This window comes from Ochotona princeps, chromosome 24 (assembly GCF_030435755.1).
Source record: "Ochotona princeps isolate mOchPri1 chromosome 24, mOchPri1.hap1, whole genome shotgun sequence".
In the NCBI taxonomy this organism is placed as follows: Eukaryota; Metazoa; Chordata; class Mammalia; order Lagomorpha; family Ochotonidae; genus Ochotona; species Ochotona princeps.
Window position 1 is genome coordinate 25,105,214 of NC_080855.1, and position 23,717 is coordinate 25,128,930.

The 23,717-nt window shown below is 60.5% G+C and overlaps 2 protein-coding genes across 3 annotated transcripts; one reads left to right on the forward strand and one right to left on the reverse strand.

The window, feature by feature from the left end:
• Positions 1–71: 71 nt before the first annotated feature.
• Positions 72–11,254, forward strand: RNF40 (ring finger protein 40). Of its 2 annotated transcripts, none has more exons than XM_058680540.1 (20): positions 72–207; positions 322–528; positions 806–973; positions 1,057–1,198; positions 1,744–1,950; positions 2,686–2,807; positions 2,899–3,045; positions 3,133–3,207; positions 3,706–3,825; positions 3,905–4,084; positions 4,212–4,347; positions 5,157–5,278; positions 5,365–5,792; positions 5,880–5,997; positions 6,115–6,264; positions 6,368–6,580; positions 6,658–6,783; positions 7,556–7,696; positions 7,780–7,881; positions 10,095–11,254. In XM_058680540.1, the coding sequence occupies exons 2-20, from the start codon at positions 397–399 to the stop codon at positions 10,269–10,271; spliced, it is 3,006 nt and encodes a 1,001-aa protein (XP_058536523.1). In that variant the 5' UTR covers positions 72–207; positions 322–396; the 3' UTR covers positions 10,272–11,254. The 2 variants fall into 2 exon arrangements, with proteins under 2 accessions (XP_058536523.1, XP_058536524.1); XM_058680541.1 differs by having other exon boundaries at positions 115–203.
• Positions 11,255–14,786: 3,532 nt separating this feature from the next.
• ZNF629 (zinc finger protein 629) lies at positions 14,787–21,567 on the reverse strand. Its single transcript, XM_058680664.1, has 3 exons — positions 21,391–21,567; positions 19,265–19,357; positions 14,787–19,122 (listed from the first exon to the last, which is right to left on the reverse strand). The coding sequence occupies exons 2-3, from the start codon at positions 19,335–19,337 to the stop codon at positions 16,580–16,582; spliced, it is 2,616 nt and encodes an 871-aa protein (XP_058536647.1). The 5' UTR covers positions 19,338–19,357; positions 21,391–21,567; the 3' UTR covers positions 14,787–16,579.
• Positions 21,568–23,717: the final 2,150 nt, after the last annotated feature.

The following is a 23,717-nucleotide window of genomic DNA, read 5'->3' on the forward strand; positions in this document are numbered from 1 at the left end:
CGCCTGCCAATCGCCAAGCGAAACAGAGGGCGTCCAGGAAGGAATCCAACCACACGAGGGGCGGGGCCCAAGCACAACCAATAGGAACAGGAAATAGAGAAGTTTCGCGACATCCGCCTAGGCGTCTGGCGCCTGCGCAGTGTGCGGGGGAGGCCGGTGACGTCCGGTGGAGGCCAAGATGGCGGCGCTAGGCTGATCCTGCTGTGGGTGAGGGCATCGGGGCTGGAGCGGGCGGGATGCAGCAAGGCCATCTGCGAGAGGGCGTCTGCGGGCTGTGGAGCACCGACCGCTTCCACGTCTCTGCTTTTTTGCCTTCTGCAGGTGAAGTGCGGCCTCCACTCGCCCGCCGCTCCTCGGGGGACCGTGCGCCGCTCCTCCCCGCCGCTGCCAGCAGCCATGTCTGGGCCCGGCAACAAACGCGCCGCCGGCGACGGGGGTTCAGGGCCCCCAGAAAAGAAGCTGAACCGCGAGGAGAAAACCACCACCACCCTTATCGAGCCCATTCGTCTTGGAGGCATCTCCTCCACGGTGCGTGGGGGTTCCTGCCGTCACCCTCCGAGCTGCCCCGCTCGCGCCTCTCGTCCGCCCAAAGCATCCAGGACCCCACTCCCCCAGGTCCCCCTTTACAGACCAATCTTTGGGAAGGAAACCGAGAGCACCGCATTTGGCTTCCCTTGGCAGACAGGAAGTGGGTTTCCAGAGGGGGTATGACCGCAGAGTTGGAAAGGGACAGGGGACAGAAGTGGCACCGTGGCCGTCCGAGGGCTCTCGTCCTCCTCGGTGACTGTCTGTCGCCGGCCGACAGGAGGAGATGGACCTGAAGGTGCTGCAGTTCAAGAACAAGAAGCTGGCCGAGCGTCTGGAGCAGCGGCAGGCCTGTGAGGACGAGCTCCGCGAGCGCATCGAGAAGCTGGAGAAGCGCCAGGCCACCGACGACGCCACACTGCTCATCGTCAACCGCTACTGGGCGCAGGTGCGCAGCCCCTGTCCCCTCGGATCCCACTGCCCCTCTGCACTGGGCACTCCCTAACTTGTCCATGCTTCTCTTCCCTTCAGCTGGATGAGACTGTGGAAGCCCTCCTCCGCTGTCACGAGAGCCAAGGGGAGCTGTCCTCAGCGGCAGAGGCGCCTGGGACTCAGGAGGGGCTGGTGCGGGTCGGCACCCCGCTCCTAGAGCCGGGGACCTCGGAGCTGAGGGGTAGGTAGGGCGCAGTCCTGGGATCTGGTGGGGAGGAGATGGCTTCAGTTCAGGGAAGGGTGCGGACGAGGAGGAGGGAGTTTGATAACCAGCTACTGAGTCGTCCTCGTCACCCCATATGCCTAGGCAGCAAAAAGCTTTAGCATCTGACCTGCTTGGTTGGCAGTCTTTTGTGTTTTGATACCTGTTCTAGTTCTAAATATTGGCTGCGTGGTTAATATTGTAGTGGTGTAGCATATGCCACACTAAGGAAAGAGTGTTGGAGCCTTGCAAGGGACGGGTGTGTGGCAGGTGTGTGTACGCATGTGCGTGTGTGTGTGTGTGTGACTCTGGGTTGCAGAGGTCTGTGAGGAACTGATGCGGCAACTCCTGAAGAAGTTACGTGGCCTTCCTGAGGCCAGATTTGTCCGGCATTCAAGACAGCCCAGTGCGTGCTGTAGCTATGTAGAAGAAGCGGTGAAGGGCTGCAGAGCGCAGTAGGAATGTGGTACAAGTGGTGGTGCCCGCCACAGCTGTCCTCAGAGGCGTCCATCCCTCCCTCTCAGAGTCCCTGCCAATGCAGCTGCGGCCTCCACTCAGCGAGCCGGCCCTGGCCTTTGTGGTGGCCCTGGGGGCCAGCAGCAGTGAGGAGGTGGAGCTGCAGCTGCAGGGCCGGATGGAGTTCTCCAAGGCAGCTGTGTCACGGGTGGTGGAGGTCTCAGACCGGCTGCAGCGCCGAGTGGAGGAGCTCTGTCAGCGAGTGTACAGCCGAGGTAAGCTGTGGGGCCCCACCCCCTGAGCCGGTCATCCCCGCCGCCCATTGCCTGAGCCCACCAGCAACCAGAATTCCAGAAGGAATAGCTGAGGATTAGCTTGGACTGGCAGTGGGGAGGGGAGTTTCAGGTCAATTCTTTTTTTTTTTTTTTTAAGATTTATTTGTTTTTATTGGAAAGGCAGATATAGAGAGGAGGAGAGACAGAGAGGAAGAGCTTCCATTCACTGGTTCACTCCCCAAGTGGCTGCAATGGCCGGAGCTGAGCCAGTCTGAAGTCAGGAGCCTGGAGCTTCTTCTGGATCTCCTATTTGGGTGCAGAGTCCCAAAGCTTTGGGCCATCCTTGACTGCTTTCCCAGGCCACAAGCAGGGAGCTGGATGGGAAGCAGGGCTACCAGGACACGAACCAGGGCTCAGATTAATTCTTGGAATTAAAGTCTAGAGCAATGAGCCAGCAAAGTGGGTACTTGGGAGTGCCCCTTTCAGCTGGAGATGGTTCTGGGGCATTTGGCAGATCCTGCAAGGCGTAGCAGGAGCAGTTGTCCAGGCCCCAGCCCCACCTGGGTGCCCTAAGCCAGTGACTTCCCTGTTTGTAGAGTGGAGGTAAAGGGTTCCTCTTGGCTTTTTCACAAAATATTGGCAAGTCAGCTGGCGGGCACAGGTCACACCAGACATGTAGCAGACCTTGTTCCCTGGTCCCAAGACTTATCTCTTACCTGGGCCCTGCCTTCCCAGGGGACAATGAACCCCCAAGCGAAATGGCTCGGGCTCGCACTCGGGAACTGGGTCGTGAGAACCGGAGGCTGCAGGACTTGGCCACGCAGCTGCAGGAGAAGCACCACCGCATCTCGTTGGAGGTGGGGGTCGAAGGGATTGTTGGGTTGGGATGAGGGCACCCAAGGATCTGAGGGAAGCAAGGTGGCCTGCGTTTTCCCTCCGCCCTGCTAGTACTCTGAGCTCCAGGATAAAGTGACGTCGGCGGAGACCAAGGTGCTAGAGATGGAGACGACGGTGGAGGACCTGCAGTGGGACATCGAGAAGCTCCGCAAGCGTGAGCAGAAGCTCAACAAGCACCTGGCAGAGGCCCTGGAGCAGGTGAGCCTGCCCCGGTACCCTGTCGTCACAGCTGGGGGCGGCAGGCACTAGGCCCCTACTCATGCCTGTCATTTCTGCTCCCCACAGCTCAACTCCGGCTACTATGTGTCTGGGAGCTCTGCAGGCTTTCAGGGGGGCCAGATCACGCTCAGTATGCAGAAGGTGAGCCGGGCCACGCTCCCCCGCACCCAGCCCCACCAAGGCCTTGCTCTCTCCTTGTGTGTCTGCCTCATGCATTCATGCATTTGCTCAGTGGAGGATCCCTGAACACCATGTGCTAGGGACTGGGCAGATTAGTGAGAGTAAGACAGCAGAGTGCCGTGACTGGGCCTTTTAGCCTCTCACTGGAGAGAAAGGCGGAGGAAGCGGGCAGGTGGCAGAGTCAGGTGACCTTCTGGTAGCTTTCATGCCCCATTTTTCCTTTCCTTTTGGCTCCTCTGCCCTTCAGGAATGCCTGCCTGGCTTCATGTCGGTTAAGAGCGTTAGTTCTCAGTGTTCCGAGCTCCCTTGCGGAATTGAACTGTCTCCTCCCCCCTTAGGAGCCCAGAGAAAGACCCTACTCAGGGGCCTCGGAGCCTGTCAGAGCAGCTTGGGTGCAGTGTTGGAGGGGAAGCTGCTGCCGGGCTTGGCTCCACCTGCCATGCCCTTTCCTCCCCTTAGTTTGAGATGCTGAATGCGGAGCTGGAGGAAAACCAGGAATTGGCCAACAGTCGAATGGCGGAGCTGGAGAAGCTGCAGGCTGAACTCCAGGGAGCTGTGCGGACCAACGAGCGCCTCAAGGTGCACTACGGTCGGGGCTGAGGTGGGGCTGATCTCCTAGGTCAATCTGCTGATGTCTTCTGGGTGTCCCCGCCTCTAGGTAGCCCTGCGGAGCCTGCCCGAGGAGGTGGTGCGGGAGACGGGGGAGTACCGCTTGCTGCAGGCCCAGTTCTCACTGCTCTACAACGAGTCCCTGCAAGTGAAGACACAGCTGGACGAGGCACGGGGGCTGCTGCTGGCTACCAAGAACTCCCACCTGCGGCACATCGAGCACATGGAGGTGGGCCCAGAGCAGGGCTGGGGGCCTCGGCTGCACCCCGAGGACGGAGGAGTTTCTGAGCTTCCCAGACCCCTCGGGCACAGATTTTTCAGTTGTGCTATTGGGTCCTTGCCACCTCACTCCACAGAGCGATGAGCTGGGACTGCAGAAGAAGCTGCGCACGGAGGTCATCCAGCTGGAGGATACGCTAGCCCAGGTCCGCAAGGAATATGAGATGCTGCGCATCGAGTTCGAGCAGAACCTGGCAGCCAACGAACAGGCAGGTATGTGGGTGCCTGAGGGGAGGGGCAGCCAACGAACAGGCAGGTATGTGGGTGCCTGAGGGGAGGGGCAGCCAACGAACAGGCAGGCATGTGGGGTGCCTGAGGGGAGGGGCCTTATCCGGAGCACTGGGCCTCCTGGTACGTGGCCACTGTGTGTGAGGCTGAGTCCCTTCAAAAAGCCCTGGCTGCATGAAAGACAGGGAGTGTACTGCCTGGCACGGAGGCACAGCCAGGGCCACAGCAGCAGGATGCCGCAGGTGCACCCCCGACAGGAGCCGTGGGCCCGGCTGCACTCCTTAGCTGACAGTGTCCCACTCACATACTCACTTTGTAGAGTCCTTGAATGCCATCTGAGAGCAGGCTTCGTTCCAGCCTCTGGGTTGTGCCAGTGAACAAAACGAAGTCCCGTTGTTGGGGGTGCACTGCTCTAGGAGGGGAAGACGGCTGGCAAGGCAGGATCAGAGCCGTGGCTGTTAGTGTGGGACCACGAAAACCGGGAGGAAGATTGCCTCAGGAGATGGCAGGGGAGGCATGTGCAGGTGTGGCTGGAGAAGCTGGGCAGTGTCCTCGAGGGTCATCCCTTCCTGTGATGAAAAGGCAGGCATGAAGGGACTACCTCCTGTAAATGTGCACCAAAGCACATTGGGAGCTATTTTAAAATCTGTTAGCACAAGTAGCACCAGTGGGTGGTGTCAGGTTACTCTTGGGCGAGCATCCCTCAAGTCTGTCACTTGGACGGATAAGGCCACGTGCTGGATAGTCCCCCTCCCACACAGTGGCATTGACGGCTCCGACCCAACCCTCCCCAGGGCCCATCAACCGGGAGATGCGCCACCTGATTAGCAGTCTCCAGAACCACAACCACCAGCTAAAGGGGGATGCCCAGCGGTATAAGCGGAAGCTTCGAGAGGTGCAGGCCGAGATTGGCAAGGTGAGATGGGGCTGCCTGCAGAAGGCTCTGGCTAGAGCCCGCCGAACCCAGGCTCACCTCATTCTGTTCGTCTCCCATCTTTGCAGCTCCGGGCTCAGGCCAGTGGCTCCACTCACTCCATTTCCAGCTTGGGCCACCCAGAGGACGCTGGTCTTAGTGCCCCAGTTCCTGGGAAAGAAGAGGGTGCCCCAGGCCCCGTTGGGACCCCCACCAGCAGGAAGGAGATGGCTTCAGCTCCCAGTGCCACTACTGCCACCACTTCGTTGAAGAAAGAGGAGCTGGTTCCCTCTGAGGAGGACGCCCAGGCTGTCACTCCTGGGGCTCAGGGACCCTCCTCGCGGAGCCGAGAACCGGAGGCCAGACCCAAGCGGGAGCTTCGGGAACGAGAAGGGCCCGCTCTGGGGCCCGCACCTGTAGCTTCAGCTCTCTCCAGGGCGGATCGGGAGAAGGCCAAGGTGGAGGAGGCCAAGAGGAAGGAGTCAGAACTGCTCAAGGGTCTCCGTGCTGAGCTCAAGTGAGGCCCTCTTCCCACCTTCTCCCTACCCTTGCCAGGTGGCCTGCAGCCTGGCTCACCATGCCCTCCTCCCGTGTCCTCCCCCAGGAAGGCCCAGGAAAGCCAGAAGGAGATGAAGCTGCTGCTGGACATGTACAAGTCAGCCCCAAAGGAGCAGCGGGACAAGGTGCAGCTCATGGCCGCCGAGCGCAAGGCCAAGGCTGAGGTGAGGGCAGGTAGGGCTTGGGGGCAGGGTGTGGGGCGGGGTGCGAGGGGGTGTGCTGACCAGCACCCAGCCCGGCATCAGCAGGAAGCTGTGACAGGAGCTCCCCTGCGGCCATAGGTTGATGAGCTGCGGGGCCGCATCCGGGAGCTGGAGGAACGGGATCGGAGGGAGAGCAAGAAGATTGCCGATGAGGATGCCCTGCGGCGCATCCGGCAGGCTGAGGAGCAGATTGAACATCTGCAGCGCAAGCTGGGTGCCACCAAGCAGGTGCGAGCCCTGCCGGGACTCCTCGGTGGGCCTCTGTCGCGGTCCCCGGTGGGCACACTGCCCATTCACACAGGTAAATTGTGACGATGTTCACTCGCTGCAGGAGGAGGAGGCTCTCCTGTCTGAGATGGACGTGACGGGTCAGGCCTTTGAAGACATGCAGGAGCAGAACGGGCGGCTGCTGCAGCAGCTGCGGGAAAAAGATGACGCCAACTTCAAGCTGATGTCCGAGCGCATCAAGGCCAACCAGATCCACAAGCTGCTGCGCGAGGAGAAGGACGAGCTGGGCGAGCAGGTCCTGGGCCTCAAGTCCCAGGTAGGCCCCTGCCCAGCCTGCAGGGAGAACGAGGGAGCTGTGGCAGCCGCCCACACTGAAGCCTCACCTGCCTCCAGGTGGATGCCCAGCTGCTGACCGTGCAGAAGCTGGAGGAGAAGGAACGGGCCTTGCAGGGCAGCCTCGGGGGTGTGGAGAAGGAGCTGACGCTGCGCAGCCAGGCACTGGAGCTCAACAAGCGGAAGGTGAGGCCAGGCCTGGGCTGCTGGCCCCCAGCCTCCTGGCCTCTGGGTCCACACAGAGAAGCTGACGGGGCCGGCCCCGGGAAGGCAGACCCTGCACCACCTGCTGTGCCGATCCCATTTTAGTCTCATTGTAAGAATCTTTCCAGGCTACTGTATGGTAGTGTCCACATTTTAGAGAGAAACAAGACAAGTCCACCGTGTTGCTCACAAACTGAAGCCAGGAGGCCTACATCCCCTGGGGCTCTGGCACCCATGTCCTAAGTACTCATTGATTGATTCTGAGATGAGGGTGGTCACGTAATTTGTATTAAACGTGAGAGCCCTAGTCTGTGGTCAAGTCTGAAGATGAGTACTTGTTTGCATCTTTGCCTGTTGAGCTGTTGCCTTCTTAGGGAACTGGTGCGCTGAGCAGTGTCTCTTAGCCCCCTCTGAGAGGGGCAGCAGGGTGACCATCCAGTCAGGGCTGGAACCACCAGTCTTGAGGGACACACAGCAAAACGGGAGCCACAGATAAATGATGATGCAACAGATCACAGTTGATCATAGGAGGGAAATGGGGGTGTGGTATTGGCACCGAGACCTGAGGGAGTAAGTGCCCCGTGCGTATGGGAGTAAGGGGAGCAGAGGGCAGCGCCCAGTGAAGCGACCGACACGCTGGTGAGGAAGAGGAGGCAGGACTCTGCAGGTATTGATGTCGCTGGACTGTGCGACCCATGCACAGGGTAGAGTCGTGGCTCCACGTGCCTTCCCCCCCTTGTCCCACCCGCCTCAGGCTGTGGAAGCCGCCCAGCTGGCTGAGGACCTGAAGGTGCAGCTGGAACACGTGCAGACGCGGCTGCGCGAGATTCAGCCCTGCCTGGCTGAGAGCCGGGCTGCCCGTGAGAAGGAGAGCTTCAACCTCAAGAGGGCGCAGGTGAGTGCTGGGAGGCGCGCCCCCGAGGGTGGATACACAGGCGTGGGGATCCCAGCCCTTAGCCTGGCCTCATCCTGCCCCAGGAGGACATCTCGCGGCTGCGGCGCAAGCTGGAAAAGCAACGGAAGGTGGAGGTCTATGCCGACGCTGATGAGATCCTCCAGGAGGAGATCAAGGAGTACAAGGTGGGGCCCAGGGTGCGGGGCGGCTTCTTGACCCAGCAGTCTCAGATGAGGGGCTGATGGAAATTGTCCTGTGTGTTCTGGGGGACCTGGGATTGGGCTCAGATGGCAAAGCATGGTGGCTCTGAGTGCCCGAGACAGAGAGTTGTGAACGTGCCGTGCCTGCTGCAGTGGGCCCTCCTGAGACTCGCAACCAGAGGGCGTGCCCCAATCCACCCTGATGCCCTGGCAGAGACCCGAGGGCCTCTGGGAAGCACAGACCCTTCAGGAGTCCCAGGCAGTCCATGAGCTTCCCAGAAAGGACGTGCCCCAAGGTGACCAGAATGAAGAGTGGGTCAGGGTTGGTAGGAAGAGTGAGTGTGAGAGGAAGGCTGGCTAGGGGAGGCATGTGCAGCACGGGTGGAGGAACGTGCGCCCAGGGCTCGGGGCGGCAGGGCCAGGTCACGCAGGATTCAGTGAAGTCACATGCACTGTGGGTTGGGGCTGGAGGAAGTCAAGACCAGAGGCGGAGTCAGTGTCCGACAGGTGCAGTCAGCCAAGCAAAAATCTGTTGGCTTTAGGTATTAGGGATGAGCAGTAGGAGCCTCAGAAGGCTAATGAGGGACCAGTGTTGTGGCTTAGCATGCAAAGCTACCCCCTCAGCCACCACTTGCCAAATGGGCTCCAGTTCATGACCTGGTTGTTGCACTTCAATCCTGTATCCTACAAATGGCCCAAGGAAACGCAGCAGAGGATTGCCTAAGTGTTCGGGCCCCTGCCGCTCACTTGGGAGACTCAGATGAAGCCCCTGGCTCCTGGCTTCAGCTGGGTTCGGCCCTGACCATTGCAGTCACCTGGGGAGTGGACCAGTGGATGGAGGGTCTCTCTGTGTCACTGTCTCTCCCTCTCTCTGTAACTTTGACTTGCAAAATAAATTTTTTTAATGTTAATGGAAAATGGAATTCAAAGATAACATTTATTTTGGTATAAAAATTTTTGAAATCCACACATACCATTTTCCATTTCATGCAAAGTATATGTTAACAAAACACCTTATGGGTTTCAACAATTTTTGTTCTGAGATAATCTTTTAATTCCATTTTGCCACAAAAGAAAGATGTTTAAGCCTTACTGTCATTATGCTTTATGTAAAAGGCAGACAGCACAAGCAGGTTCCTGTTCACTGGTTCACTCCCAAGTACCAACCCGCAGCCAGCACTGGTCTGGCCCAGAGCTGGGGGCGCAAGCGTGGTCTCCCACGGGGGTGGCAGGATCCCAGTTACTTGCACCATTGCTCCTGCAGACTCCCACGGTGTGCGTCATTGGAAGCTGGGGTCAGGAGCTGAGCTGAGGGTCAAACAGGCACCACTAGGACTCGAAGCTGTGTGGAGGCAGGTCCCTAGGGCTTGGGGATGGGTCACATGTATGGAAAGCACAAGGAAAGCCCTGAGGAAGGGTGCAGGTTGACCAAGAGCAGGCAGTTCCAAGAGATGCTGCGAAGGCAGAGGGCTGAGGTGGACCACACGTGACAGTGGTCCCGAAAGGTGGGGTAGGGGTCGAGGAAGATCAAGGGTGATGTGGTATCCTACAGCCAGGATGAAAGCAGTGGTCACCCCTGAAGTGGAGGTGCTGAGTCCAGGGCCAGACTCCCCTATGACGCTTCCTGGAAGGGATGGCAGCAGCGGGAGGCAGCGAGCAGAGCAGGTACACTGGTGGGTGGTGGAGCTGTCCGGGGCTGCCAGCCGCAGCCCCAGAGCTGGAAGAGACATATCGGGGATCTTGCAGAGGCAGTGGGCTGGGTTTCAGGAAGGCCCCAGGCCCAAGTGTCAGGGAAGGCAAGACCCTGCTGGTGGCAGATGGGAGAGCTTGGGCTGGAAGGACCCAGCAGGACCTGTGGGCAGCCCTGGAGGGGTAGAGATGGCAGACGTCAGTGGCACTGCTGTGTTTACCTGTGGCTCAGGCAGGGCTGGGGTAGGCCAAGGAATGCCAGTGGGCGTGTCCAGCCTCACCTGAAAGGGTACCACGCATACCACCATTGCCACCCCGTGGGAATCTGGCTACTTTGTGGTTGGGAAAGCTTTGTTTCTGGGCCTCCATTTCCTCATTCAAAGAGGATTCTGGTAAGGATCTGGTGTGGCCACCACATGGTGGGCTGAACTGGGATCCCCTCCTGCTCTCGGCGTGGGGCTGGGCACTGTCAAGAGTTGTTCCCAAGCTGATGCCTCTGCCCGGCCCAGGCGCGGTTGACCTGCCCCTGCTGCAACACCCGCAAGAAGGATGCGGTCCTTACCAAGTGCTTCCACGTGTTCTGCTTCGAGTGTGTGCGGGGCCGCTATGAGGCCCGCCAGAGGAAGTGCCCCAAGTGCAACGCCGCCTTTGGTGCCCACGACTTCCATCGCGTCTACATCAGCTGAACCTGGCATTCGGGACTTGGTGACACCTGCAGCCCTGGGGGCTGTGCCCCCAGGCCCTCCACTTCAGTTCCAGCGGCCCCACCCTCTATTTTGGACCCCATGGGCCCAACCTGTATCCACCTAGTTGGCTTGGGGTCCTGGAAGCATGCTCATGGGAGTGGGGTCAGTCAGGTTGGTTCCGTCTACCTGAGGATGGGACCCACAGCCCAGGGAGTCCCCTCTACTGGAAGGATCTGCCCAGAGGGGCCTCACAGGCCCAGCCTTCTCAGCTGCGCTTCCTGGGAGCTGGTCCTGATGTCTCCAAGGACCCGTCCCCATGGGACAGTTCCCTGGTCCGTGACCACAACCCCCGCCTGCACACCACAGACCAGAGGCAAGCAGGCCAGTCCTCATACCCCCTGCCTGACGCTGGCCAAGGGCACAGGGCTGCTCAAGGCTTCTGTATGCCTTGTGAAGTTGGCAGGACACTGGCCCTTGGGGTAAGGACTAGAGGAGATAGGGGGAGTGGGCGCCACCTGCAGCCTCTGGGATGCTGGGTCATAACCTCATGCTGTGGCTATACACTTGATTTTGGGAAACTTGGAACAGGTTCCTTCCCAGTGTCTACTATCTAATGCTCACCCCCCCCCCCCCCAGCTCGTGCATCTGAGTGCCCATTGGGGCCCTGGCCCTAACCCTGCTTTCATGCCAGTGGCCTTAACCGCTGTGGAGTTCCCCAGGAAGGGAACCGACCAGCTCCAGCTGCTGGGCCAACTTGGAGTCATTCCAGGTAGATCTTCCAACACCTTGAGACTGAGCCTATGCCCCAACGTATGCTGTGCTGGCTGCCCAAGCAGTTCTTTGGCAAGGCTGCCTGCCTCTTGAAGAGCTTGGGGATGGCGCTGTGGACAGGTCCTGGGCCTTTGGAGACCCTGAGCCTCTTCCCTGGACATGTCTTGTATAAGCCAGTTGTTAAGAAATAAATGGCTAGCCTTCAGCCTCGAGTCAGAGCGGCCAGGCCTCTGTCCTCAGCAGCCCTCAGTTTTAGATGCTCCAGGGGTCCCGCACATCGGTGGCTTGGAGTGAACGAACACGATACCCCTGCCCACCCCTATTATGCTTAGAACAAATCCAAGCCAGAGACCCATACCGGACGCGTTCTCGGTCGAACCTGTCGCGGCCCCTGGAGCCCACTGGGCCCTTCAGGCGCCCCTCCGGCCAAGCAGGCCACACCCCAGCGGTCATTGGCCGTTGGGGACCCCGAGGTGCACCCCGGGAAATGTAGTCCTTCATTAGCACGTGGCGAGGTTACTCGGCTGTATTCTGAAGCGAGGCGGTTGGTTCTGCACAGCAGCGCCCCTCCCATCTCGGACGCACAGACCAGTACATCTCTGCGGAGTGACTTCCTTCATTGCAGCCTGCCCCGGCCACTGGCCGGCTTTTCGGGAATCATGGGCCGCGTGCCGGGCAGCACCTGTGTGTACTCAACGTGCTGCCGGCTGCACGGACGGAGCCTTCTCCCTGTCGGCACCGCGGCTGGCGCTGACCGGGATTGGGGTCGGTGCCGGAGTGGGAGTCAGGATCATAGCAGACGCGGGTTTGTCGGCAGCTGCGCCCTCCCGGAGACCCGTAGCCTTGTCCGTGTTTGCGCCTTCGCGGGGACTCGCGGCCTTGTCGGCTTTCGGACCCCACCTGGCGTCCAGGGTTTCGGCAGGGCAGCAGCGGCTGGACCAAGTTGGACTGGAGACGGAGACGCGGGCGACGTTGACCTCGGGTGCCGGACTGGTGGTGGTGGGCACGCTCGCCGAGCCGCGGGCCGCTGCCGGGGATGACATCGGGCCGCCGCGGAAGTGTCCGCGGCCGAGGCCAGCGGCGGCAAGGCTGGGAAGAGCGCAGGATGTTGCATCATAGAGGCGCAGCTACCGTTGGCGGGGGTGGGGTGGCGGTCCTGAGTATGTCACCTCCACACAGCGTTCCTTAATGAGGTACAGCGGGAGAGCCACATCTCCCCTCCCTAAAGGCCAGTCTGGTGGCCGCGCGGGTGGGTCCTCATGCCCAATAGTAAGTTATGCCTCAAAGACGCTTTCCCAGGCCCCCCAGTCAAGGGGACAGGATGGAAATCCCGATGGCGCGTCGCGCACTGAAGCGGTTGTTGGACTAGATAAGCACTCAGTAAACTCGGTTTACCACGAAGCGCTCTGATGGCGGCTGGATGCCCCTCCACCTGGCCGACTGGATCCTCACACACATCCAGTGACTGGAAGCCTGGGCCAGTCTGAGCAGGCGCAGCCCCTCCCCCACACTCCCCATCGCGAGGCCATCCTCAGGGCGGGTGTCTGTTTCAACCAGGACTCCGCTGGGATTGGCCTTCAGGGAGCGTTTGATACTGATCACTTCTCAACCCCCTACTAGGGTTTTGGGGTGCTACATTCCTGGTTTTTCCTAATACCCCTAAACCAAGACCATACTTAAGCTGCCAAGACTGGACTCCCTTAGGCCCCTTCTCTGCTGAACTTCAGATGTCGGAATCACTCTTCATGATGGGGGTGGGGGGCAGGGGAGTGAAAACACACCACCCCCAACAGCCCTGGGTGGCTCCCCGACAAAATGCCACCCCCTACAGCCTCTGCTCACCAGCTTTGCCTCCCTCAACAGGCTCGGGTCACTTCCTCCAGCAAGTTTCCCAGGACCGCTCTCTGGGTCCACAGCCCCTCCTTGCTAAGTCTCTGACCCCCCACTCTTTAACTGAGGACTCCTGCCATGCAGGTGCCCCACCCCTGCCTTCATCTCTCTGCTTCTGCTTGCCCCCTCCTGATGTAGAGAGCCTTGGCTCTGGGGCCAAGAGGCGTTGGAAAGGTGCCTGGGTCGGGAGTCCCCTGGCAGGCTGGAGCAGGCAATGACCTCTGGCTGCCACTCAGGGACCGTGGTCAAGCTCAGGAGACAAAGTGCTAGAGCCACGAGCAGACCCAGCTGTGGGGAGGAGGAGGAAGGGCTTGCCGGGAGTAGAGCCGGCCTCGGCTCCCAGGACTCTGGTTTCCCTCAACCTTCCTAGTGCATCTCTGGCAAAGCTGCCCTTCTCTGACCCTCAGGCCTGTCCACAGGCTGACATCCTGAGTGAGGTGACTAACCAGGCTCCATCCACCTCCCCAGGGGCTGGGCGGCAATGCCTAAGACAAATGCCGGACTCCAAGTAAACAGGGTGCCAGACACAGCAGCCTGGGCCCAGAGTTGGGGAACTCCCAGGGAAGAGGTGGCAGGAAGTATGACGGCCAGAGCGATGCCTCTCTGGGATGCAGATGCTGGGTGGGAGCTGGCTGGGCTGTCACCGTGACCTACAAGCTCTGCAGAGAAGCCTCTGCCCTTCTCCAAGGGCACAGATGTGCAGCTCTTGGACCCCTTAGCCTCCTGCAAGCCCCAGTAGGGGTTTTAGGGCCTGGGGTGGCCTCTGGGTGGAAAACCAGCTCCAGACTGAGACGAAACAGAATACACCTGGGCTGTCTTCTTCCCTTTATTCTCTTTAACTAATCAACATAACCACTGGTGACACGACACTCTGACTGACACACAACACTCAAAGGTGGGGCCTCTCTACCCTCCCCCTGGGACAGTGGGGTTTCCCTTCTAGGGGCAAGGGGCCTGGGCGTGGCTCACCTCTTTGGGGATCCTGGAACCCCGCCTCTTGGCTGTGTTGGTTTTCGGGCCCCTCTTATTCAGGATTCAGGGCCTGTTCTTCTCAGTTCCCATCTGACCTCCAGGGGCACAGCAGTTTCAAGTTCCAGCCTCAGCTTCAATCAGCTTCCCCTCTGCCCTGGGCAGGGCGGTGGGCTCTGGCACCAAGCTGGCCGGCGCTGTGCCTTCCAGACCCAGTCACCTCCCTGCAGGGTCCCTCCCAAGGCGCAGCTGGCTCAGGTTTGGGGTGGAGGATGAGGACAAAGGCTGCAGCCAGAGGCTTCAGATGCTTCCCCCTTTCCAGTAAAAACCAAACCCCACCTGTCAAGTGCACTCCACCTACTCAGAACCAGAGCCAAGCCCTCAGCCCTCACCCATCCCCCACAGCATGCGAGCACCCTACTACGTATGTATGCTACACCTTAGTTCTCCATTGGCTACACTGACCTCCCCCCTCCCAGGCCCCTCTCAGACCTGTGCCTGAGGAAATGCTTTGGCGGTGAGGGGAGTTGTCTCTACAACTTGAATTTGTTTCTGTTCAGGAGCACTTGCTGGGAGATCTCCTCGCCTGTCCTCAGCCCTCGAGGGACGACGTCCCCTGGTCACCATGTTGCCATTTCTCCGTGGCATCCGGATGCTCTCCTGCCTGGCACTTGGGTTGACGAGGTCCTGTCTGCCTACCCTCCTCCCTCCCCGGCAGGACTGGGCTGTTCTCTCCCACAATGTTCTCGGAAAGGAGACGAAAGGTGACTTTCACCTGCTGAACTCCCACTGACTGGAATGTGAGGTGTTGTCCACAGCTCGGCAGAAATCCACACCGCTGCCCTCTTACCTGGGCATCTCAGTCCCCTAACTCGGGAATAGGCATCAGTGCGTGGGGTTCATGACACTTCTTCATGACCCAGTATAGGGTCAGAGTCGCCAGCCACAAGGGTCCCCAGGGTTGGGACTCAGGGCCCTTGTCACACAGTTCCCCCAAGCTTCTCTCTTCGACCAGTTTCCAGGGATGCCCCCAGTCCCATGGGTGGGACGGGCTGGGTTTATGACTGTGTGTGGTCAGCGACAAGGGGAGATGGGCATGGGAGGGGACTGAAGCTCACACTTTCCTCCGGAGGTTTCTGGATAAGGAAGCCGAAGCCAGCTGGGTGGCAAACTGTCCCTTCCCGAGCCACGATCGGGCTGGGTCACTGCCACCCCAGAGGGCTTCAACACCACGGCGATGAGGGTGGCGGGCATCTGTGGATTCTCCAGGGACCTGGAGTCCAGTCTGTAGGGTGTTGGGTGCCTCCCCAGCATATGGGCTGGCTCGTGCTGAGGGCGGCCTGGCCACCAGCTCCCAGTGAACAGCTGAGGTTGCAAAGCGGGCTGCTGGCGAATCCAGGCACTCTCTGTCCACCCTTCGTCCCTGGGTGGCCCCAGAGAAGGCTGGTGTGGGGTGCTATGGCCGACCTGGAAGAGAGGTGAGGGCGGGGAGGGACCTCCCCACACGTGACTAGCAGGTGCCTGCGAGGGGGCTTGATTCTTTGGAGGTTGTCTTAGCAGCAGCTCCCCTCTCCACTGAGGACACAGTGCGAGGCAACAGGCTGCCACAGCAGCGGGACGTGGCGGCAGTTAAGAGTCCAGGAGAAACCTCCTGACCTGAGAAAGTGGCCGGAGCGGCCTCCATCCCTGGGAGGCGCCTCGGGGTAGACCTGTATGGATGGGCAGGGCCAAGGGCAGTGCAGCCTGGCTTGGGGAGGACCTGCATCTTCCCAAGTTCCCTGGCCATGGGACAGACTGGCCTGCAGCTGGCTGGGTGGCTCCCCCGGCCCCAGCAGCCACATTTTGGTGGTGCTTTCTTAGTATTCTCACTCCGCCCCCAAATTTCAGCCTGCATTAGGGCCTAACACTTTTCTTCTTCCCTTCGCCACATTGGGAGTTCTTCCTGCTAAGGGATCAGATCTGACCCCCTCAAACGCACAGGACTGGCCTTGGACCCAAAGGCATTCCCAATGCAAAGAGCTGGGCGTTCTCCTGCACCTGTCTCAAGGCCTCATCACTTCTCCCCTCTGACCTGTTGTCTCCCAGGTTGGCGCAGTCCCACCCTTCCCCCAGGGTCCCTCCCACACACCCCTGGCAGGGGAGGGGGAAATGCAGAACTCTGTGGAGCTAGGGTATTGAAGCGATTCTTCCACGGCTTCTTGGGGGGAGGGGGATGACAGCTCGCAAGCCAGCGTCATCGCTGTATTCCCTGTACTTCTCTGGCCCTATGGGCATTACATGAGGATTTAGATACAGTTTTATAGGGCTGCCTAGAGACATATTGAGGACTTCTGCCTACAATTAATAGGGCTTTTATCCACTATGATTTATAGGGGTTTTTCTGCTACAGACTCAAAGGGCTTGTTTGTTTTTCCTACATATTTATAGGGTTTCTAACCTGACAGTTTTTCTCTACTGCCTCATGGAGTGATTCCCACCAATGACTTCATTAGGATTTCTCACGGCAGATGTGACAGTATGGCCTCCCTCCCCCAGAGCTCGCTCTTCTCCACTGCTCTCCAGTCTATGGGGGGGTTGCCCTTCCTCTCCCCATACCCCTTTTGTAAGGGATGGGAATCCAGTGTCCCTCTCCTGGGGGTGGGGAAGAAGGAAAGAGAGGCCCCAGGGCTCAGGCAACATCACGGGGAGATGCCTGGGTGGCAGCTCCTGTGCAGGAGCAAGGCTGCAACTTCGTCAAAGCCATCGCCGCACTCTGGGCACAGGTAAGGCTTCTCTGCGGGGCGTGCACCCGGGCTGCTCCCTTCCCCTGGCCTGCTGCTCTCTGCGGTGGCGGAGGCCTCTCCCTCACCTTCACCTTCCTGGCCAGTGGGCGAGGCAGCTGGCTCACTCTCAGGCTCGGGCTGGGGCTCGGACGGGTCCTCGGCTGAGGGAGGCTTTTCTGGACTGTGGGTCTCCTGGTGCCGGCAGAGGGCCAGGCGGTCAGGGAAGGAGGCCCCGCACTGGGAGCAGCTGTAGGGCCTGGCCCCCAGGGGGCTCTTGAGGTGCTCCAGCAGCACGGAGGAAGCCTTGCTCCGCTCGGGGCTCCGTGCGGCCTTGGCCGCGGCCGCATGCACCTTCTGGTGCAGCAGCAGCTCGGAGCTGAGGCCAAAGCTTTTTTTGCACTCAGGGCATTTAAAGGGCTTGGCGCCCAGGAAGGGGCTGGGCCCCGGCCCGTCACCAAAGCCGGTCCTGTAGTCGGGGAACCGGAAAGGCTTCTCACTGCCGTGTGTGAGCTGGTGCTGCGCCAGAACGGCCCGATCCAGGAAGCTCTCCCCGCAGTGTGAGCAGATGTAAGACTTGGGGGACAGCCTCTGGCCAGGCCTCTCCTGCCCCTCGGGGGGCGTCTTCAAGGACTGTCCTGGGGGCTCAGCTCTGCCCTCCGCTGCCCCCTGGAAGGAATTACCTCCGAAGGGGAGCCTGGGTGAGCGGAACTGGGGGGGCTTGGGTGCTGGGGGTGCATTGAGACCATCGGCATTCTTGTAGGGGTTCTCCCCGATGTGGATCCTCTGGTGTTGCATGAAGATGCCCTCGTCGTTGAACCCCTTCCCGCAGACCAGACACTTGTGCGGCTTGGCCCCTGGCGGCGGCGTCAACAGTGCAGGGTCCCCAAGCCCCAGCAGACTATCGCCCTGCGCCCTCCGTGCCGGCGTCTTGCCCCGCTCATGGATGGCCCGGTGCTGCTCCAGCTCATGGGCCTCCAGGAAGGCCTTGCCGCAGTCAGAGCACACGAACAAGTTCTCGTCCATGTGTGTGCGCACATGCGTGATGAGGTTGGAGCTCTGGCTGAAGCTCTTGCCGCACTCGGGACACTTGTAGGGCTTCTCGCCTGTGTGTGTGCGCCGGTGCTGGATGAGGTGTGAGCTGCGGATGAAGCTCTTGCCACAGTCCGGGCACTTGTAGGGCTTCTCGCCGGTGTGGATACGCTGGTGGCGGATGAGCGTGGAGCTCATGATGAAGCTCTTGCCGCAGTCGGCGCAGATGTACGGCCGCTCGCCGCGGTGGATGCGCTGGTGGTTGATGAGGTTGGAGCTCACGCTGAAGCTCTTGCCGCACTCGGGGCACTTGTAGGGCCGCTCGCCCGTGTGCGTGCGCTGGTGCCGCAGCAGCGTGGCGCTCAGCGTGAAGGTCTTGCCGCACACGGGACACTTGAAGGGGTCCTCGCGCAGGTGCGTGCGCTGGTGCTTGATGAGTGTGGAGCTGTGGCCGAAGCTCTTGCCGCACTCGAGGCACTCGTAGGGCTTCTCGCCCGTGTGCGTGCGCTGGTGCTGAGTCAGCTCCGAGCTCTGGATGAAGCTCTTGCCGCACTCGGTGCAGCGGTAGGGCTTCTCGCCGGCGTGGATCTTCTGGTGCTTGAGGAGGTTGTGGTTCTGGCCAAAGCGCTTGCCGCACTCGGGGCACTTGTAGGGCTTCTCGCCCGTGTGCGTGGCCTGGTGCTGGATGAGATCGGAGCTGCGGTAGAAGGCGCGCCGGCACTCCCCGCACTTGTAGGGCTTCTCGCCGGTGTGTGAGCGCTGGTGCTTGATGAGGTTGGTGCTCTGCGTGAAGGCCTTCTCGCACTCGGTGCACTTGTAGGGCTTCTCGCCTGTGTGCGTGCGCTGGTGCTGCACCAGGTTGGAGCTCCAGCTGAAGCACTTGCCACAATCGGGGCACTTGTAGGGCTTCTCGCCGGTGTGCGTGCGCTGGTGCTGCACCAGGTGCGAGCTCTGCGTGAAGCTCTTGCCGCACTCGGAGCACGTGTTGGGCCGCTCGCCTGTGTGGATGCGCTGGTGCCGCAGCAGCTTGGACCACTGGCTGAAGCTCTTGCCACACTCATTGCAGATGTAGGGCTTCTCGGCCCCGGCCGGGCGGCCCTGCACCAGCTCCCGCAGGCTCGGCTCACTGGTGGTCACCACCGTCGGTGGGCTGTTCCACGTGGTCAGCGTCCCCCACTGCCAGCTGGCCTCACAGGCCTTGGTCCAGTCGGACGGCATGGGAACAACCTCGGGAGCTGAGGGGTCCGAAGGGGTGGAGTGACCCAGAGGGCTTGGGGTGTCCCGGGGGGCAGAGGGATCCTGGGAGGGGCTCTCCGGGGGCATCTCTGCGGTGTCCTTGAACTCTGGGCTCTGGTCTGGATCTTCCAGGATGGCCTCCTCTGCAGAGCTTTCCTGCTGGGCACTCTCCTCCTCGTTCCCACTCTCGGCACCTACAGACACACAGGACGTCTCCATCCGCCGGGTCTCCCTCAGACCTCTGAACGGGGGCTGGCCTTTCCCTCACTCTACCCTCCCCTGGCCTTCCCCGTGCCAAGCCCAGGGCCGCTGTCCTGCGGGGCAGTGCCCCCTCACCTCCATCAGTGTGGTTCGGGCTCTGGTCTGGCCCCTGCACGTCTGGGCCCCACAGCACTGTCTCTGGCTCCATCCCAGGGCTCACTGGGCACCCTGCAGTGGGGAGAGGGAGGGAGAGGGGGTACACAGGGGGCTCCTTGTTTTGTTTTGTTGCACCAGCGTCCTTCCTTTCCCCTGCACCAGGTTTATTCCCCCATATGCTGCCAGTCCTGCTCCAGTGAACAGGAGTGCTCTGGCCCTGCCTGTGCTCACACTGGCCCCTTCCCCCAGGCCCCATTCCTGCACCTGCTCTTGCAACTCAGGCACACCAGTGAACTTAAGAACATAATTAAAAACTCATCAGGCACGACCCCTTGACCCCAGACTGGGGGCTGGAGAAGTGTGTGTGACCCTGGCACTCACCCTGTAGCTCCTACACCCAGAGGCTGCAAAACCTGTCATTCAGGGGAAGCTCATTAGGACTCCAATTTTCCTCCTTAATGGGGCTGCTAATTGGGACCAATAAACTTTTCCCTGAGGAGCCCACAGAAAGAACGGGAGGCGGACTTTAAAGGGTTAAAAAAAGAGGAAAAACCACCCTAAGGAGGCCTCTCCAAGGCAGGGCCACCTTCCCACCAGCCAGGCTTCTGTAGGAACAAGGAGGAGGAGGCTGAGCAGGGGGCAGCCATGGGCTCTCCCCCCACGGGGAGGTCTCTAGGAAGCAGGCTGCCCCCACTTTACAGGTGAGTAAATCAGTGCTCCCTGCCGCCCCCCAGACACACACACTTCTCCCTGGTCTCAGGCTGGTCTCAGGCTGGGCCCAGGCAGAGGGACGACCACACAAAAGCACGATTCTGTGTGTGTGGGAGCGCCAGGTGACCTTGGGAATCATGTGAGACTCACACTGCTGGCAGCCACAAGTGCCGCTAGGACAGCTCGGCCCAGGCTGCTGGCCGCGACAAGGGGCTGCACCCAGCCTGGCCCTCTCCTCGATCTTTGGTCTGTTTGTCCCTGGCACATACTAGGTGCTCAGTAAAGTATGGGGGACTGGGAGGAAGGGGATGGAAGGTGCGAGCCCCTGGCGCTCGAAGAATTGACTGGGCTGGGTGGCTTTAAAGACAAGACTGCACAGGACTGGGGCACAGGGCCAGCGGCTCCCTGGGTGTGTGTGTGTGAGGTGCGGGGAGACAGCCAGCTGCCATTTCCACAAACTGAGATGATGAGGGGACAGGGTCCCAGCAACACAGAGTTAGGGAGGAGGGTTTCTCACATGCAGACCCCTAAGAGGGTCCCTGCACAGGCGCCTGTGGACTGTGTGACAGGGGCAGGGTGCAGAAGGGGCTCAGGTGCAGGCTGGTGGGGAGGTTAATTCATTTCTTCATCTCCACTCAGGCCGGAGACCCCTGCCCGCACTCATAGATGCCTTTGGGGAGTGGAAGCTGCACGAGTGAAGGGCTACCTGGCCGCTCGCAAGTGTCTCCCTGCCTTGGCAGAGCGCGGCGGAGCGTCCCCGTCCCTTGTCTGTAGAAACCCAAGCCCAGTGGTCCAGAGGAGGAGGGAAAGGGTTAACGCGCAGGCCGCCATGGAGCAGGCAAAGTGGGAAGACACCGGGGAGGGAGGCGAGGAGTGTCCGGCGCAGGCCCTGGCGCCCCCCAGCCCCACCGCGGACGGAGAGAGGAGACGACGGCTTGGGAGAGGTGTGGGCAGTGGCCCGGGGTGACCCTGACATGGAGGCAGCGGCAAAGCAGCCGCCCACCCCGCGCCCCGGCCCCGCCGCGCCGCGCCCGCGCCGGCCCAGACCCCGCAGCCCTGCCCTTCCCAAGTGGCGACCCCTCGCTCCGGCTTCCAGTCCGCGGGGCCGGTCTTCTCGCCAGCTGCCTCGGGCCCCCGGCTCTCCGGCCGCAGCGCCCCGCGCCGCCGGCCCCGCACCCCGGCCCCGGGCGGCGCGCGCCCGCCCCTCCCCCGCTGCCGGCCCCTCGCCCGCGCGCGCTTCCCACAATCCCCCGGCCCGCCGCGGCCCCCGGCCCGGCCCGACCCCGGCTCCTGGGCGGCGCGGGGGCCGCACGCCTGGCCGGCCCCATTGTTCCCGGGCGCCTGGCCCTGCGGGTCACCTCCCCCCTCCAGGAACCCAGGTGTCCCCAACTCACGGCTCTGGGGGGGTGAGGCCGAGTCCAGCCCCAGGGGACTTAACCCCTTCAATGCCCTGCCTCGGGGCAGGGGGGGTGACGGGTCGGAAGTCGAGGACTCCGGGGTCCTTCTCAAAGGGTGATTCCAGGCTGAGGACCCGGGGACCAGTTCAGGGTGACTGGGACGGAGCAGGAAGTGACCCCAGCTTCCCGGGCCCCTCTAGCCTGGAGTCAGAGCATCAGCTCTATGGGATTTAACCCTTTGTGTCCCACAGCCTGGGGAAAAAAACGGGGGAAAGCCGGGAAATGGCTGAAGTGACTCTCCTCTCTCCACGCCTCACTGGGGAGCGGACAGCCGAGGCCTCTGGGTGGGGAGGCCTAGACACCAGCCACGGTCTCCGAACCCCTGGCCGCGCCACCTCTCCGGCGATCCAGAGCCCAGAGCCCTCCGACTCGGCCGCTGTTCCACGCCCAACTCCCCAGTCCCCAACCGGCCTTTGTTTGGACTCCCCCCTGGGGCCTGGGTGCTGGAGGTGGGTGCTGGGACCCCCGCAAAGAGACCACATCCCGGGACTGAATGAAATAAGCCCTGGAGTGGAGCCTGGGAAACCTGGGGGTGGCCAGGCTCTGTCCCTCCTCAGCCCGCAGCTCCCCTCAGGGGAGGAAGCTGAGGGCCAGGCGAGAAGGGTGGGGGGCTGTTCCCCAGGCCGAGGGGGCTCAGCAGGGTTGGGGTGCAGACCACGGGGCGCCCAGCTCTTGGAGAAAGAAACCTTTAAAATCCGGGAAACACAAGTGGTCCCGGAATCTTCCTGCCCCCAGGCCCAGGATATCTGGACTAAATTTCCAAGATTTTGCCTCTTTTTTTTAATCTGCATTTGACAGGGGAGGAGCAGGGGGTGCACAGTGCGGTCCTAGCTTGAGGCCAGGTTGCTCTCCACACATGTGCGCATGGAAACCGCTCTGCCCACTCTGTGACCTCAGGGTCTGACCAAGTCAGCCTTTCTACCCTCAAGGAGTGTGGAGGTGACTGTGTGTGTCTTGCACCCAGGGAACCCACATGGGGACAGGGCAAGGTCTACTGGGCCACAGAGGTGAGAGAGGAAGGGGGAGGAATAGTCAAACAGAAACTTCTAGAAGCAGCTGCTGTGGGCCTCTATTAGCTGGAGTTCAGGGAGTATGGCCACAAGGAGACGGGGACCAGCCAGGCCCTGCTTCCCCAACCTGCCCCTGCAGGCACATTTCTGCCTCATCCCTGACTCCCATCACCTCCTGCTTTGGGGCTTTAGTCCCTCCGTGCCTCCCTGCCTTGCTGTGCACCTGCCCTGCACGTGCCTGTGTGAACACATACACAGACGCCTGGTCGGACTGCTGCCCGCTGGCCTGTATCAGCGACCCCAGCTCAGTGTGCGGAATGGGCTGTACTGGCCCCTGGGTACTGACTCCATGGGAAGCTTCACTCTGCAGGCTCCTGGAAGAGTTTTCCTTCGGTCTCTTCCATTTTTGTTTTGTTCTCTGTTTTACAGAAATTTGTCCCACGCATACATTTCTGCAGGTCCTAAGTGAAAGTCTCAGTTTCGTGCTTCTTTGGAAAAAAAACAAAGATGCGGCAATTGGACTCAAGTTTGTGTGCGTCCACGGTTGCTTTCAGGTGTGTCATGGTGGGTCCCTGTCACTCATTCTGTCCCAGCCTTAAACACTGAGGACAGTATCAGTGCCGACTGTTGTCAGCTGCAGGCATGGACTCTGTCCCATTTGGTGTGTGTCCTCCAGGTTCATAGTAAGAAATAGAAAGGTGGGGCCAGTGTGATGGCGCAGCAGGCTAATGCTCTGCCCTGTGGCGCTAGATCCCTTATCACCACTGGTTCCTGTCCTGGATGCTCCACTTCCCATCCAGTCCCTGCTATGGTCTGGGAAGGCAGAAGAGAATGGCCCAAAGCCAGGGGACCCTGCACCCGCGTGGGAAACCTGGAAGAAGCTCCTGGTTCCTGAGTTCAGATTGGCTCAGCTCCTGCTGTTGTGGCCATCTGGGGAGTGAACCAGTGGATGGAAGATCTGTCTCTCTGTCTCTCCTTCTCTCTCTGTGAAATATGCCTTTAAAATAAAAGTAAATGTTTTAAGAAAGAAATAGGAGGCTGGTGCGTCCCAGGACTGGTGCATTTACTGAGTTCTTTTTTTTTTCTTTCTGTTTGTTTTGTTTTGAGGGTTTTTTAAAGAAGTACATTTCCTTAAAAAACAAAAAAAACAAAAAAAATGTATTTTTATTGGAAAGGAAGATCTACAGAGAGAAGGGCAAACAGAAAGATCTGTCCACTGGTTCACTCCCCAAGTGGCTGCAACAGCCAGAGCTG

What these genes read in the sequence shown, in the direction of transcription:
- RNF40 (XM_058680540.1), top strand. Translation starts at nt 397, where the DNA reads ATGTCTGGGCCCGGCAACAAACGCGCCGCCGGCGACGGGGGTTCAGGG. An exon ending in TCACGCTCAGTATGCAGAAG is followed by an intron (nt 3,208 to 3,705) that starts GTGAGCCGGGCC and finishes TCCTCCCCTTAG; the next exon opens with TTTGAGATGCTGAATGCGGA. An exon ending in TGGAGCTCAACAAGCGGAAG is followed by an intron (nt 6,784 to 7,555) that starts GTGAGGCCAGGC and finishes CACCCGCCTCAG; the next exon opens with GCTGTGGAAGCCGCCCAGCT.
- ZNF629 (XM_058680664.1), bottom strand. Translation starts at nt 19,337, where the DNA reads ATGGAGCCAGAGACAGTGCTGTGGGGCCCAGACGTGCAGGGGCCAGAC. An exon ending in CCCGAACCACACTGATGGAG is followed by an intron (nt 19,123 to 19,264) that starts GTGAGGGGGCAC and finishes GTGTGTCTGTAG; the next exon opens with GTGCCGAGAGTGGGAACGAG.